This window comes from Anguilla anguilla, chromosome 14, assembly GCF_013347855.1.
Source record: "Anguilla anguilla isolate fAngAng1 chromosome 14, fAngAng1.pri, whole genome shotgun sequence".
In the NCBI taxonomy this organism is placed as follows: Eukaryota; Metazoa; Chordata; class Actinopteri; order Anguilliformes; family Anguillidae; genus Anguilla; species Anguilla anguilla.
Window position 1 is genome coordinate 4,966,076 of NC_049214.1, and position 14,311 is coordinate 4,980,386.

A 14,311-nucleotide genomic window follows, 5' to 3' on the forward strand; every position below is an offset into this window, starting at 1 on the left:
CGAGTTGAGCGACAGGCGCTCTAGATCCGTGCTCATGCTGGAGCCCTGTCGAGAACTGCGAGCCACGCTGGAGAAGGGAGCATCTGGGGTAGCGACTGCGCCCGTGGCCCTTGCTCGCTCAGGGCAGAGAACCGCATCGCAATTCCCCGAGATAGTCCGTTCTGGAAATAGCCATGTTAGTCATAGAGACGTGTGCGCTGAGGAGCTAATCCCTCACTCGATCAAACTAATTATAACGAAGCCTGGGGGCAACAACAGCACCAGAGATAAATACGGGACATCAGCCTCATTCAATGTGTGCTGACCAACACGAATTCACATGATCATTTAAAAGATCTTGATGCTTTAAAAAAAATTCATTGAAAACGGTGTAAAAAACGAATGGACACGAGCAGTTTAAAAGTTAACAGATAATAAACTAAATTCTGCAACAAAGAATTACTAAGCCGGTGTTAACAACGGAACTCAACAACGGAAAACTCAGGGAAATTACCTTACAGCTACCTGTCTCGATGCTGCTATTAGGGCGTCTTGTCTTCGCGCGTTGTGGAGGGTCAGGTGTCGTTGTATTTCCGATATCTCTCCCACCTCGAGTCAACAAGCAGAAAATGCCAAGTCAGAAAATAAAATTACAAAAAGATATGAAAAATAAGCGCGACTGCCTTATGTGGATTAAATTTAGTGCATAGGTAACATATTTGTTTTTATGTTTTGTTCTGCTCAGCTCACGTAGCTCGCACGCCAAAGACTGTTGTTAGAAGTGGAGTTGTCTTATTCTCGTCGCAAAAATATATCGCTGTTTAGACAAACTAAAGTAAAGATGAAAACTATAAATATGTTATTGTGTAGATCATTTAAAAAGACAAAAAATACAGGTAAAAAGTCGGCTTTCGAAAATGTTCGGTCGCTTTTCTTTTGATTTCTTTTTCTTATGCTTGTCTGTGGAGTGCGTGTTCACTTGCTCCTTCTGCATTTGACTCCCGTGCACAACAGACTCTGCTGTGGCGTCTCGCACCAGACCTTAGTTACTCAGGAAATGACGCAGCCCTATAGTGGGAATGTGTTGCCTAGCAACCAACAAAACACTACGGTGGGACCCAGTCAGACACACATAGGACATAATTATCAACACTTTTAAGGTCATTTTTAGTCCAATTTAGCGGTTCGAGTATCCATGGCTCCCAACCTCCACCCACCACCAAACACCTCAGCTTAACAAGTTTGTTGTTTCTGTAATATTACAATATCAAAAATACAGTCCTCTAATCGATATATAAACATGCGCCGATTGTGGCAGTGTGACCGCTTCACCAAGACGGCTCAACTGAGTAAGAACTCTTTGACAATTAGCGGCACTAATGTATCGGTCCCAACATTAACATAATGCCGTCCTCCAGTCACCAGGAAGAGTGAAGGAAAATTAGAAACTGAGAACAATGAAGGCCAGTTGGATTGACACTTGAAATTGGTGTGTGTCAGAAAAAGCCTTTGAATCAATATACCAGCACCTTAAGGGCACTTCAGTCTGTCAAATCAGCTTTGAAAAGGTCAATTCTGTTAGTGTTGACACGCTGAGCAAACTCAGCATTCGATCACCATTAGCAATTCAAACATCACAAAAAAAACCAGCTGAGCTCACAACGTGAGTCATTGAGAGCTCTGATCAAGAACAAGGCAGTGGAAGTGCGTTTTGTAACACATAGTTGGACGGAGTTGCATAACCGATGCATATTATGTGGATTGTTGTGTTACGTCATGGAGGCTCAAGTGATAAAACACAGGCGCCCTAAATCTGGATGTAAAAGTGCTCATACAAGAAACTCATCCTCATGGACAAAAATTTGAGAAGAAAGAGGCAACAAAATCTTGCCTAAATTGGACTTGCAGTCACACAGAAGAAGGTACACCGTGTCCCCTTGTATTAGAGGCCTGTACTACCAGTAGGACTACAGGCTGTGATGTATGCACAACATGACTCATTTCTTCCAAGCACAGCTTTTTAATGAAGGATGCCAACTAGTCCTGAATATTTTCATTTTTTAGAGAATTTTTTTTTTTTTCAAGTGAGGTTTCCAGGAAACCAATTTGATGGGAGGAAAGACAAAAAACAGAATTTTATCCACCAACTGCAAGGGTGCAACTACTCCTGTGGTCTTGAGCAAGAAAGTTTGGGAAAAATGGACACCACTCCAGCGCATACACTATATGACAAAACGTATCTGGACACCCCTTGGTCGGGGACTGTTTTACATGGTTTGGGCTAGGCCCCCATAGTTCCAGTGAGGGCAAATCTTAATACTACATCATACAATCATTATAGACGATTCTGCGCTTCCCCAACAGTTTGGGGAAGGCCCTTTCCTGTTTCAGCATGACAATGCCACCAATGCACACAGCGAGGTACGTACAGAAATGGTTTTGTCATGATCGGTGTGGAAGAACTTGATTGGCCTGCACAGAGCCCTGACCACAACCCCATCCAACACCTTTGGGATCAATTGGAAAGCCAACTGTGAGTCAGGCCTAATCTCCCAATCAGGTGCCAGACCTCACTAATGCTCTTTTGGCTAAATGTAAGCAAATCCCTGCAGCAATGCTCCAACATCCAGTATAAAGCCTTCCCAGAAGAGCGGAGGTTGGTATAGCAGCAAAGGCTGGACCAACTCCATATTAGTGCCCATAATTTTGAATGAGATTTTGGATGTCAGGTGTCCACATACTTTCAGCCATGTAGTGTATGTATAAGCTATATAAAAAAAGAACACATGAAAAATAAATTATGCCGTGTAAGTTGCTGTAGAAAATTACATCTGCTAAGCTAATGAGCATAATGCTAGCATGGAGAGGGTGAAGGGAGCCAAATTGGTCTTATCAGCAGAAATTGAGTTTTATTTTCTACTACTCAATTCCAGATACCCAGCTATGCTCGTTAACCTCACAGCTTTACTCATTCCAAAGATAAATAATTCTGTTATTTCCTTTATTTCTTTCCCCAGCCCCTGTTGATTCACGCAGATAAAATTGCAATGGCCAACGGGAATTTTAAAAAACCAGGGAAAAAAACCACACTAGTATAAAGGAAACATTCCAAACCAGACACAGATTGAGTGCAAGTAAGTCTAATTCCAACGCAATAAGTACTGAAGGACTCAGTGATTAAATCCCTTTGCCCCCATATACCACCGTTACCACTAATAGCCTCAGCTATTAGCTTGATTTTCAATTTGTATCCTAGTCTGCTTCCATGTATCACTGCTGCAGCTAGTGACTGAAGATGGAATTATGATAGTGGAGCTGTAGCCCACTGAGTCACCAGCAATTCATATTGCACAACAGGAAAAACTGTTGTGAATCAAACATAATAAAGAAATGTCAGAAAAAGGGATTTATTTTTAGAACCTTTTTTTTTCCAGCAGAGCAGGAAGCACAGAAGGTACTGGAGCAGAAGAGAGAGAGGGACAGGGAGGGAAGGTGGGAGGGGAGAGAGAGAGGAGGAGGAGGAGGAGGAGCAGAGAGAGAGAGAGAGAGAGGGAGAAAAGGGGAAAGCAGGAAAGAAAGCAGTGCAGATAGCAAAGGAGGGACAAGAAAGGAGGAGGGTAGTCTTTTTTCTCTCACGTATCAAGTCAAGAGAGGGGAGAAAGAGGGATCAAGAGCAAGACTGTAAATATGTAAAACATTATAGTGGTGATAATAACTACAACAACAACAACTATTATTATTATTATTATAATATTAGTTATTGTTATTATTAATCACTGTGCTATTCTATATCCCACTATTTTGCAGGAGCTGAGCTTTAACTCATATCAGTGCTTTATAGAATAATTTTCCAGTTTTTCCAAAAAGGTTTAATTGGGTTTTTTTTTCAGTTTCTTTTTTATTCCCTCTAAAAATATTTCCATTGTGAAGATTTGTGTAACAACCTTACTTAAACCTGGCCTTAGAAAATAGTCATTTAGATTGATTGATTGAAGTAATAGCTGTAACAGAAGTAGTAGCAGCAACAGTAATAACATTCGTCATTAAATTTACCTGGATATTTTCAGGTTGCTATGACAACTGTCTAACAGTAAGCCTACAATATTAGGGCCCTGCAACAGGCTTCTACCAAGTTTTCATGAACATCCCACCATCCCTGCTAATAATGTGTTATTTTTTTAAGTTTTAAGTGTCAATGAAAAAATAAACAAATAGTAATTATGATCCCATCGAGAGAGTAACTTAACTGCTGTATACATAATAAGCAGTATAATAAATGGCTGACGATGTGTCGGTCATAGATAATCTGGAGTCACCCCAGCCATACGCCATCTCCATAGCTTCACGTTGACGTTGGACTGCTGATCTAAGATCATGTTTCAGTTGGCCATATCTCAGTCTCACCCACTATATACTAAACGGCAATGCTGACCCCAAGTCAGCACTCCACATATGGTATGCTTTGTGCATAAAGGTCAAGCTCTCTCCCCTTTGCCTTCGGAATAGGTAATTAATCTGTGCGTTTATTTATCTTTTACACATGTGAGAAAACATTGTTTGTGTCCTGGAGCTGTGTTGGGACCTAACTGAGTAAAAACACAGGCCATTTATGAATCATACGTTTTGCAATTATTACACGGCAATTTATGTTCAGCAGATGGTCTTCTTATCCAGAGCGGCTCGCCCGTAAGTGCATGCACGCAGGTTTAGACAGCAAACAGTGCTGCGGCTAAGCAGTCAGGGTCAGCACAGAGAGCAGCAGTCGCTACACAATCTTACAATGTGAGATTAGCTGCCATAATAGGCGCAAGAGGGAAATGGAGAATGTAGTACTGCAAGAAAGCAAATGGGCTAGGGGACGTCGTTTTGGATTCAGCCTGGGTACCACAAGTAAGCCCATGCAGCGTGTTCAGTGTTCAGTATTAGGAGAGCCAAGGAGAAAGGAGTTTAATTAGGAGAACCTTTTTAGATGCATTTGTGAGGCAAATGATTCCGCGGTCCTGGTTGTGTTGAGGGAGATGATTCGCCCACTGGGAGGGGTTAGGATTGGAGGGGGGGGGGGGGGGGGGGGGGGGGGCTGAGGTTCAGGAAACAGAAAACAAACCCATCTTAATTTTTAGTTTGACGCTATTCCATTACGACACAATGTTACGTTCGACCCGAGTTTCAATTCATCTCAATCGGTCGTCGGCAAAAATGAACGGTGACGGCTTCGTACTCTCAAAACGTGTGTTTTTCTTCCGCATTTTTTTTAAGCCTGGGTACTCGTAAAGGCTCAGCTCGTAACGTCAACAAATAGCGGGAATAATTCAGCCCTGCCTCGCGTCCCATTTTCCCTCTCTCTGTCCAGACAGGATCTGCGGCTGTCACGGTGGCTTCCGGTTTTATTTCAAATATAAATTTGCTTTCGCTCTTTAGTGGCTGAGACTGAGTGATTGGAGACGCTCTCCATTTGCACCGACAGCAACGCGAGGCCTCGTTCACAGGCGTGCGCAGTAAAACGCATCTGCATCAATTCACTGCCATTCCTTTGGCTTTTTTCCCCCACATTACATGTGGAACACAGTGGGGACGAGGTATATTAGCGGGGGTTTCCCCAAACCGAACCACACAAGGACACGCAAGAGAGGACAACAAAAGGCCAGGGCAAGGAAGTAATTGATTTTACATTACCTGTGGATTGGAAGGGCAACCCGATGGACGCTTTCCATTAATTAAATAAAGCTGGTGCGAATTTGTAATGGAAACATCGCCCCCTGCTGAGAGTATCAGTCATTGCAAGGCTGTTTTGTTTTTGTTTGTTTTTTTAAAATATGAAAATGTTAAATCTGCTAACACTGGAATACTGTGCAACTATGAGTCAGCATTGCTAAGGCCTGCACACTAGACCCTGAATGAGGCCTGTATTGATAAAGCAAGTCAAAACACTGATCTAGGATCAGTTCTCCTCTGTCTCTATGTTAGCCTTGTCTATTATGAGATGAAAGGCAATGCTGATCTGAGATCAGCACTCCTGCTATGATATGCATTATGAATACAGCTCCAGATCGTTTAAGTGAAAGAAACCCTGCATCTAAGCCTTCTCAATGCAGTGGGTCCACGCACAGATGACATCATGCCCCTCACAGAGCTTAAGGGTAGAATTAAAAGCCTCCACCCAAGACCAGGAGAAATACGTTAAGACCATCTGGGAGCTGCAGGCTACTTGTATCTCATCAGTATCATGCAAATAGCAAAAAGACATGCACCGTAAAGTAAATTACTTATTTGTTACATTCTGTTTTTATAGGTGGTGGGTGGCTCTTCAGAGTTTGGTTCGTAAATACCTTTCATAAAGAGGATTTTCCTCCAAATGGCCAATAACTCTATTCTGAGGCTGATGGGCCTAACACAGATAATCAACCTGATTTCAGTGGGCAATAACAGCCATCGCTCATGACTGTGTGCCACATGCTGCGATTAGTTTAGTGGTGTGTGTCTGTGCGTGCATTTCCGTAACTGAGAGGGTACGTGCTTGCCTGCGTGTCTGGGTGATTGTGTATTTGTGTGTATGTGGTTCTGTGTGCATGCGTGAGTGTGGGCACGCATGCTTCTGTGTGGGTCTGCATCTGTGTCTGCGTACATATGCAAGTCTGTATGTGTGTGTGTATGTGTATGTGTGTGCGTGTGTGTGTGTGTGAGTGTGTGTGTCTGTGTCTGTGTGTGTGCGCGTGTGTGTGTCTGTGTGCGCGTGTATGTGTGTGTGTGTGTCTGTGTGTGTGCGCGTGCATGAGTGTGTGTGTGCATCTGTGTGTGTGTGTGTGTGTGTGAGAGTGCGTGAGTGAGTGTGTGTGTGTGTGTGTGTGTGCGTGTGTGAGTGAGAGTGTGTGTGTGTGCATGCGTGTCTGTGTGTCTGTGTGTGCATGCGTGTGTGTGTGCCTGTGTGCCTGTGTGAGTGAGTGAGTGTGTGTGAGTGAGTGAGTGAGTGAGTGAGTGAGTGAGTGAGTGAGTGAGTGAGTGAGTGAGTGAGTGAGTGTGTGTGTGCGTGCGTGTGTGAGTGAGTGTGTGTGTGTGTGTGTGTGCCTCTATACGAGTTAGTGTTGCACACCGTTGCCTGGCTGGCCCACATTAGCATGTAAACAGCGGGAGGCTCACCTGACCCATAAGCTCTTAAGCAGCGCTGCATTAGCGGCAGCCGTCAGCAGACATACACTCAGTCCACGCTGCCGGGCCTACGCGTTGCCTTGGGCTATTTATAAGAGCACTTATTTACTCTTAGTCAGATGTCTGCTCCTGGGGAAGAATAAAAAAAACCCTCGCTCCCCTTCAGCATCAATACGAAACTATTCTACCCCCCCCCCCCAACCCTCCTACCCCCTGGCCCCTTTGATTTACTTCCTTTTAAAATGAGGTCATTAAAGACGAGCGAATGGGAGAAGGCCTATCCTTAATTTTCCATTAAAACGAATGCTGGACATTCAGCCACGCAGCAGTTTACGCGGAGAACCGAAATTAACAATTCGGAAAACGCAAACCTTCTGCGCCGATGCTTTCCTTTATCCTGTTACCCGCTTCCCCGCCCCTGACCCCGACCCCACGTCCCCCTCTCGCCATAAACAGAACAGAACCCGGAGCAGCTGCACGGTAAGTGCCCCTCATTAAAATTACAAACATACGGCGTACCTATTTCAGAGCTTCCCCTCTCCGTCACGTCTTTTTTATGATAATGACGCTTTCAAACGTGTCACTGGGCCCCTTTCATTCACCTGAAGGAGATTCGGTGAAACAAAAGAATAGCATGCTGCGCATTCCTCGTCAATTACGCAAATAATGACCATTTATAGCAGGGCAGAATTTTAGCCTTTTTTTAGGACATGCGATGTTCATATATTCAGTAAATGTATTTCTGATAGTCTAAGCAGTTTTACTGGGAGGCATCTTATTTTTCACAAAGGTGATATTAATCGCTTGCTATGACCTGCAACGGAAGCAAAGCGTTTCACTGTGCTCCCAAATAGGTGGGGCCATAGTAACCATTTTGAACATTCAGCCAGTATAATACGTTGGAACCTAAGTCTGCACATGCACTGGCCCTCCAGAACTCAATTTGTGCACGTCCGTCGTGCATCAATACACATCATTGCGAATACAGGTACATATCACTTCATTTATTGCAGTACTAGCGCGCATGGCCCCTAACCCCGTAATGTATGCGAGCTGGCTCGCCAGTCAGTTCACAAAAGAAGCCATATTGCACCACGCGTCACCGGCGTCTGCGGACTGCAACGGAAATCGATGCGTACAAATGGAAAACGGATCCGTCCCTTCATATCCCTCGCGGTTTCTGTAAATATGCCTGAAGGAAAAAAAAAAGACTATTAGCGAACCTTCCTCCCTCCGAGTGCCTCCAGTTTCTGAGCTGAGTAGGTCCTCCCGGGCTGATTTTCATACACTGCCTGGCTGTCAGGGTTAATATTTCACGCCGCACCTGTATACTGTATTGCTGTTGACAGAGCCTCTTTTCCACTCAAGGGTTTGCGGTTATCGTGAAGTTTCACTCCGCTCTGCTCTGCTCTGCCCCGAAAAAGAGACACGAAACGAAAAGTCTTTAACTCCTGAAGGACAGAAGCAATTTCAATCTGACTCGCGGCAGGAGGAACACGCACGTGTGGATTTCCTTGGAGATTAAAAAAAAAAAAAAAAAAAAACCCGGTAACTTCGCTCAACGGCGAAAAAGTGATTTGGCGCAAGAGCATTCATCAGAATTCAGACACCAGAGGGTCACTTTAAATTGTTACATCGTGCGAAACCTTTAAATTAACTGGATGCAAGGTTTCAGTGATTCCTTTTTTACCCTTATGCAACGCCAGGGGAGACGTAATTCATTAGCCCTGCGTGTATCAGTAGTGACATGCAAGACTGCTCTTACCACGGTCAACTCACGCAGTGCACAAGCAACACTGACCCAACATTATTCAATCATTAACACATTTCAGTCTCATTACATTGCACACAGCAGATCTTATACAGAAATGGAGTCTAACTCTCAGGATTACAACAATGTGGCATCACCAGGAAGGCACAAAGGCCCATTAATGAACATGACATGCCAACATAATGACGAGAAGAGGCCATTCAGCCCAACAATGCTCGCCATTTTCCTGACTAAATTAGTGCTCTGATTACCAACAGACTCGATAGTATCTAACACTGTATCAAGCCTAGTCTTGAAAATTCCCAGGGTTTCTGCCTCTACTATGTGCAAATGTAATGTTAAAACTAACAAACAACCATTTGTATTGTAACTAAAGTAGCACTAGAACAAAACCTGTTTACATGACTATAACTGTAATATTTTGGGTAAATCCTAAGAAAGAGAAAAAGAAAGGTTACCTAAAGGAGTTCAGGGGAGCCGTGGTGGCGTTCTGTCTGCATCAGAAGATGGGCAGGGTTCCTGGGGTTCGGGCTGCAGCGGGAAGCTCATTCCACCACCGAGGGGCCACTGTGACCTGGAAGTGAATGCACACAGGGAAGGAGAGCTGTCAGACAACCAGAAGCAGGAGAACAGAGGGCTCTGGTAGGAGCCGTAGGGTCTGGTGATCTTTTGAAAGGTATAACGGAACTGTCCCCTTTAGCTGCCCAATGGGATCGCACAGAGGTTCTGAAATTCAGGCTAGCCAACGCATGTGATGAAGGTAGCCAGTGGAAGGAGATGAAAAGTGTAGGGACTTGGCTGAGTCCGGGGAGATTGCAGATCAGACGGGCAGCCGCGGTCTGATGGCAGAGGCAGGGAGGCCTGCAAGGACAGGACTGGCTGGTTCTCAGAGTTCCCACTGTTAACCCCAAATCCAGGTCGGTTTACATTCCACTCCAGTGCCCCGTACACATGGAACATTCTACAAAATACCCTAAAGAGGGACTCGTTGCTGTCGCTGAAAAAATTCCGGAATGTTAGAATGTTTAAATGTGTCAGTTTGCACTTGTTTCATCAGATGTTTTCTGCTGCGTGGTGGCAGTGTTGGAAACGAGGGTCTCTCATTGTGCAAATGCAGTTCTCTGAACCTTACACAGGAAGAATCTGCAGGCCCACGCCCCACATTCTCAGGCTGAAATAAATTATTCCGCAGTTGCCATTTCTTTGGATGGGCCCACATTTGGTAAATGGTAAATGGACTGCATTTATATAGCGCTTTTATCCAAAGCGCTTTACAATTGATGCCTCTCATTCGCCAGAGCAGTTTGGGGTTAGGTGTCTTGCTCAAGGACACTTCGACACGCCCAGGGCGGGGTTTGAACCGGCAACCCTCCGACTGCCAGACAATCGGTCTTACCTCCTGAGCTACATATTATATGACAGCGGCGGTACAGTATAATGGATAAGGAACCGGTCTTGTAACCTAAAGGTCACAGGTTCGATTCCCGGGTAAGGACACTGCCGTTGCACCCTTGAGCAAGGTACTTAACCTGCGTTGTTTCAGCATGCATCCAGCTGTATAAATGGATGCGATGTAAATGCTATGCAAATGTTGTGTAAGTTGCTCTGGATAAGTGCGTCTGCTAAATGCCTGTAATGTAATATGAGGCTTGCGTATCAAGATGTAGGCCTTTACTGGGGGAACAGCCGATTCCTTTAAAAGCCTAATATGATCTTACTGTATAAATATGCGGATCTGCGCATATATCTTAAATGTAAAATATGTTTGTTTCCTTGATTATGTCTCCGGTGGCACACTCCTTATGCCTCATTACACAGGAGAGGGGAGGATTTGGTTATTAAGAGAGAGATGCACTCCAAGCTTAAGTACGCCTAGCTCGCCCTTGAAACACGAAATCAATATGTTGGCCAAATCAGAAAAAGAAACACAGCTCCATAGCTCAGATAAAGTTAATCTGTCAGAATCGAATTACCCTGTACTTGTGCACATAAACAGGCACTCTGACCTCAAAGCCAGAAACCCAGTATATTATTTTGGAACGGTGACATCACTCTTTGAAAAAAGCGCTTAAGTACATTAAAGCAGGTCATTGGCTCCTTGTACAGTACAGCTCCACAGACACACATACAGAAAACAGATGGTATTTTTTCAGTAGTAAGCCTTAGGAAGCAAACAACTTTTTTTTTTAAACAAGCGTTTGGTAATTGTCCTACAAGCTTTCAAAAAAAGACAACAGCCCGGCGAAGAGTGAGCAGACAGGGCGGCCATTAAAGGCTCGAGTTAACGCTCGGCGTGCTGCTCTACCGTTCGGCCGCCGGCCACTGCGGTCACGCCATTAACTCACCATTACCAGACCGCTGGCTCCCTCCCAGGGGAAGCTGTCAATCAACAACCTCCCGTCTGACACCTGCAGACCGAAAGCGTTTCTATTCACGGGGCCAGATGAGTGGGGGCCGGCGTTTCCATCCACCGAGGACAGGCTTTTTTTTTTGTGTTTTGTTTTTTGAAAAGGTTCGATTAGTCAGCCCACGGGGCGCCACGCAGCGCCGGTCCACGGGTTTTTTCTGTCCCGCGCCTCGTTCTGATGGAGGAACCCGAAAAGCACCTGACATTTGTTCCCACCCCGGTAATTACAGCCCCGCCCACGGACGTCCGCCAGCGCGGGGAGCCCGGGATCCTGGCTCAGGCTTTCTGTTTGCTCACGCCAATTCAGCGTCCCCCCCCCCCCTGTGTTCACCTCCATTTTGACTAACAATGCGCCGTCCCCCTACAAATTCATAGTTAAAAAAAAGACAGCCTCTAAAAACTAAAAAAAAAAAGTGAACTGACGCTTAATAGGAGAGCACACAAATTAGGGAGTGTTGACATGACACCAGTCCTATCACCGAAATGTGTTTTTGCACACAATGGAACTGCGCTGAGTAAGAGCTCGTTTATCAGCAGAAAACACAGCCATTACTGCTTCTGTTACACTTTCCAGACGGTAAGCCAGTGTGAGTGAATAAAGACAGGGACACGTGTTCTGGAGTTACACCAAATAGCGTTAGCGTCCCAGATGCTCAGTCACAGAAATTCAAGCAGGATAAACGTGCCCATCTCTACTTGAGAGATACGCTGCCTGGCCAAAAAAAAAAAGTTGCCGTTTGGATTTTTTTGGGCAGTGCCCACTGTACAAGCCTCTGGAGGCAGTGTTATGATCTGGGGTTGCTTCAATTGGTCAGGTCTAGGCTCAGCAACGTTATGCGGCAATAAAATTAAGTCAGCTGAGTACCTGAATGTACTGAATGACCAGGTTATCGCATCAGTGGATTTTTTTCTTCCTTGACGGCCTATCCCAGAATGACAATGCCAAGATTCATCGGGCTCAAATTGTGAAAGAGGAGTTCTGGGAGCATGAGGAATCATTTTCACTCATGTATTGGCCACAACAGAGTCCTGACCTTAACCCCACTGAAAGGCTTTGGGACGTGCTGGAGAACTTTACGGAGTGGTTCGACTCTCCCGTTGTCAATACAGGATAATGCAATTCTGGACGGAAATAAATGATGTGACGTTGCGTACGGTTGTCGAAACAATGCCATGACAAATGCGCGCGGTAATCAAATCTAAAGACGGTCCAACGAAATAATAGTGTGTGAGACTTCTTTTTTTGGCCAGGCAGTGTATTATTGGTTAGAGAGCAGGGACCTTGACGCAGGTATTCAGCTTAAGAGGAAGGGGAGTGGGGGGGGGGGGGGGGGGGGGTCACATTGAGTGAGAAACTGAGCCCCGCTTCAAATTTAAAATTACATACGATTCCTTAATCCCTTTTTTGGCCCAGGGCTTAGGAGACCATGCCAGCACCCAAAGATAACTCCAGCACACTCCCCGCCCCCCGCACACACACCTCCTCACACCAAAAGTGTAAATTAAAAATGTGGCAGCGAGGGTTGTCTCTGGAAGTATAGGTGACGAACACATCGGACAGCTCTCCTGTGTTCCCATAATGACATGCCTTGCTCTCGGATATAAATCGTTATGTCTCACGCGTAAGAGCTACATGTGACACTAGGAAAGATGTGGAAGTAGAGGGTCTCTCAGGCAAGGGATGTGGAGAGAAGCCCTTTGGAATGATACTTTGCGCTTTGTGCATCACTGAATCCCAGCCAAACAGCTTTGCGAGCCACTTCGATCTGGGGTGGAATTCACTTTAAAAAACTGGGGGTTGCTTAATGGGGCCCTGGAAGGCTGCCCAGTCAAGGAATGAGCTCCCATTTTTAAATTATTTTTTAATTTAACCTTTATTTACCCAGGGTAGGTTCGCTGAGCACGGATGCTCTTTTGCAGCAACGCCCTGCTTCACGCTCATACACATTCACACCTGGGAGCTGCCCAGTACAACCACAATCCTCTATTGTTGGCCACTGAGCAGCTCCACTGGAGGGAGAGAACATTTTTTTAGCCAATTAAATCAGGGGATGATTAGGTGGCAAGTTTTTTTTTGGGGAGAGCCAGATCTGGGATTACAGTGATGCGCCTCCCGGTCCGGATTTAATCCCGACCGTGGCGGTACCAGCAGTGACCAGCGGTCCCACGGGCCCGTGCATGACTGCACGAAGGGAGGGAGGTTGCCACTCAGCAGGGACCTCCGGGCCACATGGCTCAACAGCGCCCCCTCTGGCCGGTTGGAGCAGTTGCATCCCGCCAACACCGGATGCGCAGTTTCTCCGCCGTGACTTTGGCGGCTCTGCAGGGGGACTGCAGTCAGGCTGCAGACCGCAAACTCAGAGCACTAGAGAGCGCCGAGCCCTTTTTTCGACATTGCAGTCAAGGGGGAGAGATTTCCGGAACATTCTCAATTTCAATATGACAGGTGAAATAGAGGTGTCTGTGTGTGGCGGATGGGATTAAAACGACTTAAAAATGACATGAAACGACATGAAAGCCCCAGAACACGGGAACAGCGTGTACCCATGGGTACGGGGCGAGGGACAAAAACAAAATCAAGCCTGATCCTGAATGACAGATGACGGCACTTTCACCCCCCTGACGGCGTCCCGACAGACGAGCCCCTCCCAGCCTCGTCTCAGAGCTGACTCTTCAGACTCCGAGCTGAAATTAGCCCGGCTCATTGGTTCCCAGCCCCCCAGTGCCGCACCTCCCCCCCCCACCCTCGTCTTCCGGTACCTTCTCCAAATGAGCTCCCGGATCACTTTCACGGACCATCTAACCGGCAGCAGGAATTAAGTTTTAAACTCGGAGGTCTCTAACGGTGGCACAGGGGAGCACTGAGGGGTTCGACCTGATCCAGAAGCTTCCCCTGCACACCTGTACGTGTCCTCAGAGATGGACTCGCACTCTGCGCCAACAGGAACACTGTAGAGTGAGCTGGAGGAAATGAATTTGACCCTGGCTGGTTATGTTTGCCTGAAACAGCG

At 45.9% G+C, this 14,311-nt stretch overlaps 1 protein-coding gene and 1 long non-coding RNA gene across 2 annotated transcripts in view; both read right to left on the reverse strand.

Moving 5' to 3' along the window:
* Positions 1-588, reverse strand: part of whrna (whirlin a) — a 90,712-nt gene extending 90,124 nt beyond the window's left edge. The window contains exons 1-2 of the mRNA XM_035392457.1: positions 505-588; positions 1-161 (exon numbers count right to left, since the gene is read on the reverse strand). The exon at positions 1-161 is cut by the window's left edge and continues 717 nt beyond it. Of these exons, the coding sequence (XP_035248348.1) occupies positions 1-36 (36 nt within the window). The 5' untranslated portion in view covers positions 37-161; positions 505-588. The remainder of the gene's footprint in view (positions 162-504) is intronic.
* A 7,523-nt stretch (positions 589-8,111) lies between these two features.
* LOC118213456 lies at positions 8,112-8,530 on the reverse strand. Its single transcript, XR_004762421.1, has 2 exons — positions 8,447-8,530; positions 8,112-8,314 (listed from the first exon to the last, which is right to left on the reverse strand). It is a non-coding gene; the product is annotated as an uncharacterized LOC118213456 (long non-coding RNA).
* Between the last annotated feature and the right edge of the window lie 5,781 nt (positions 8,531-14,311).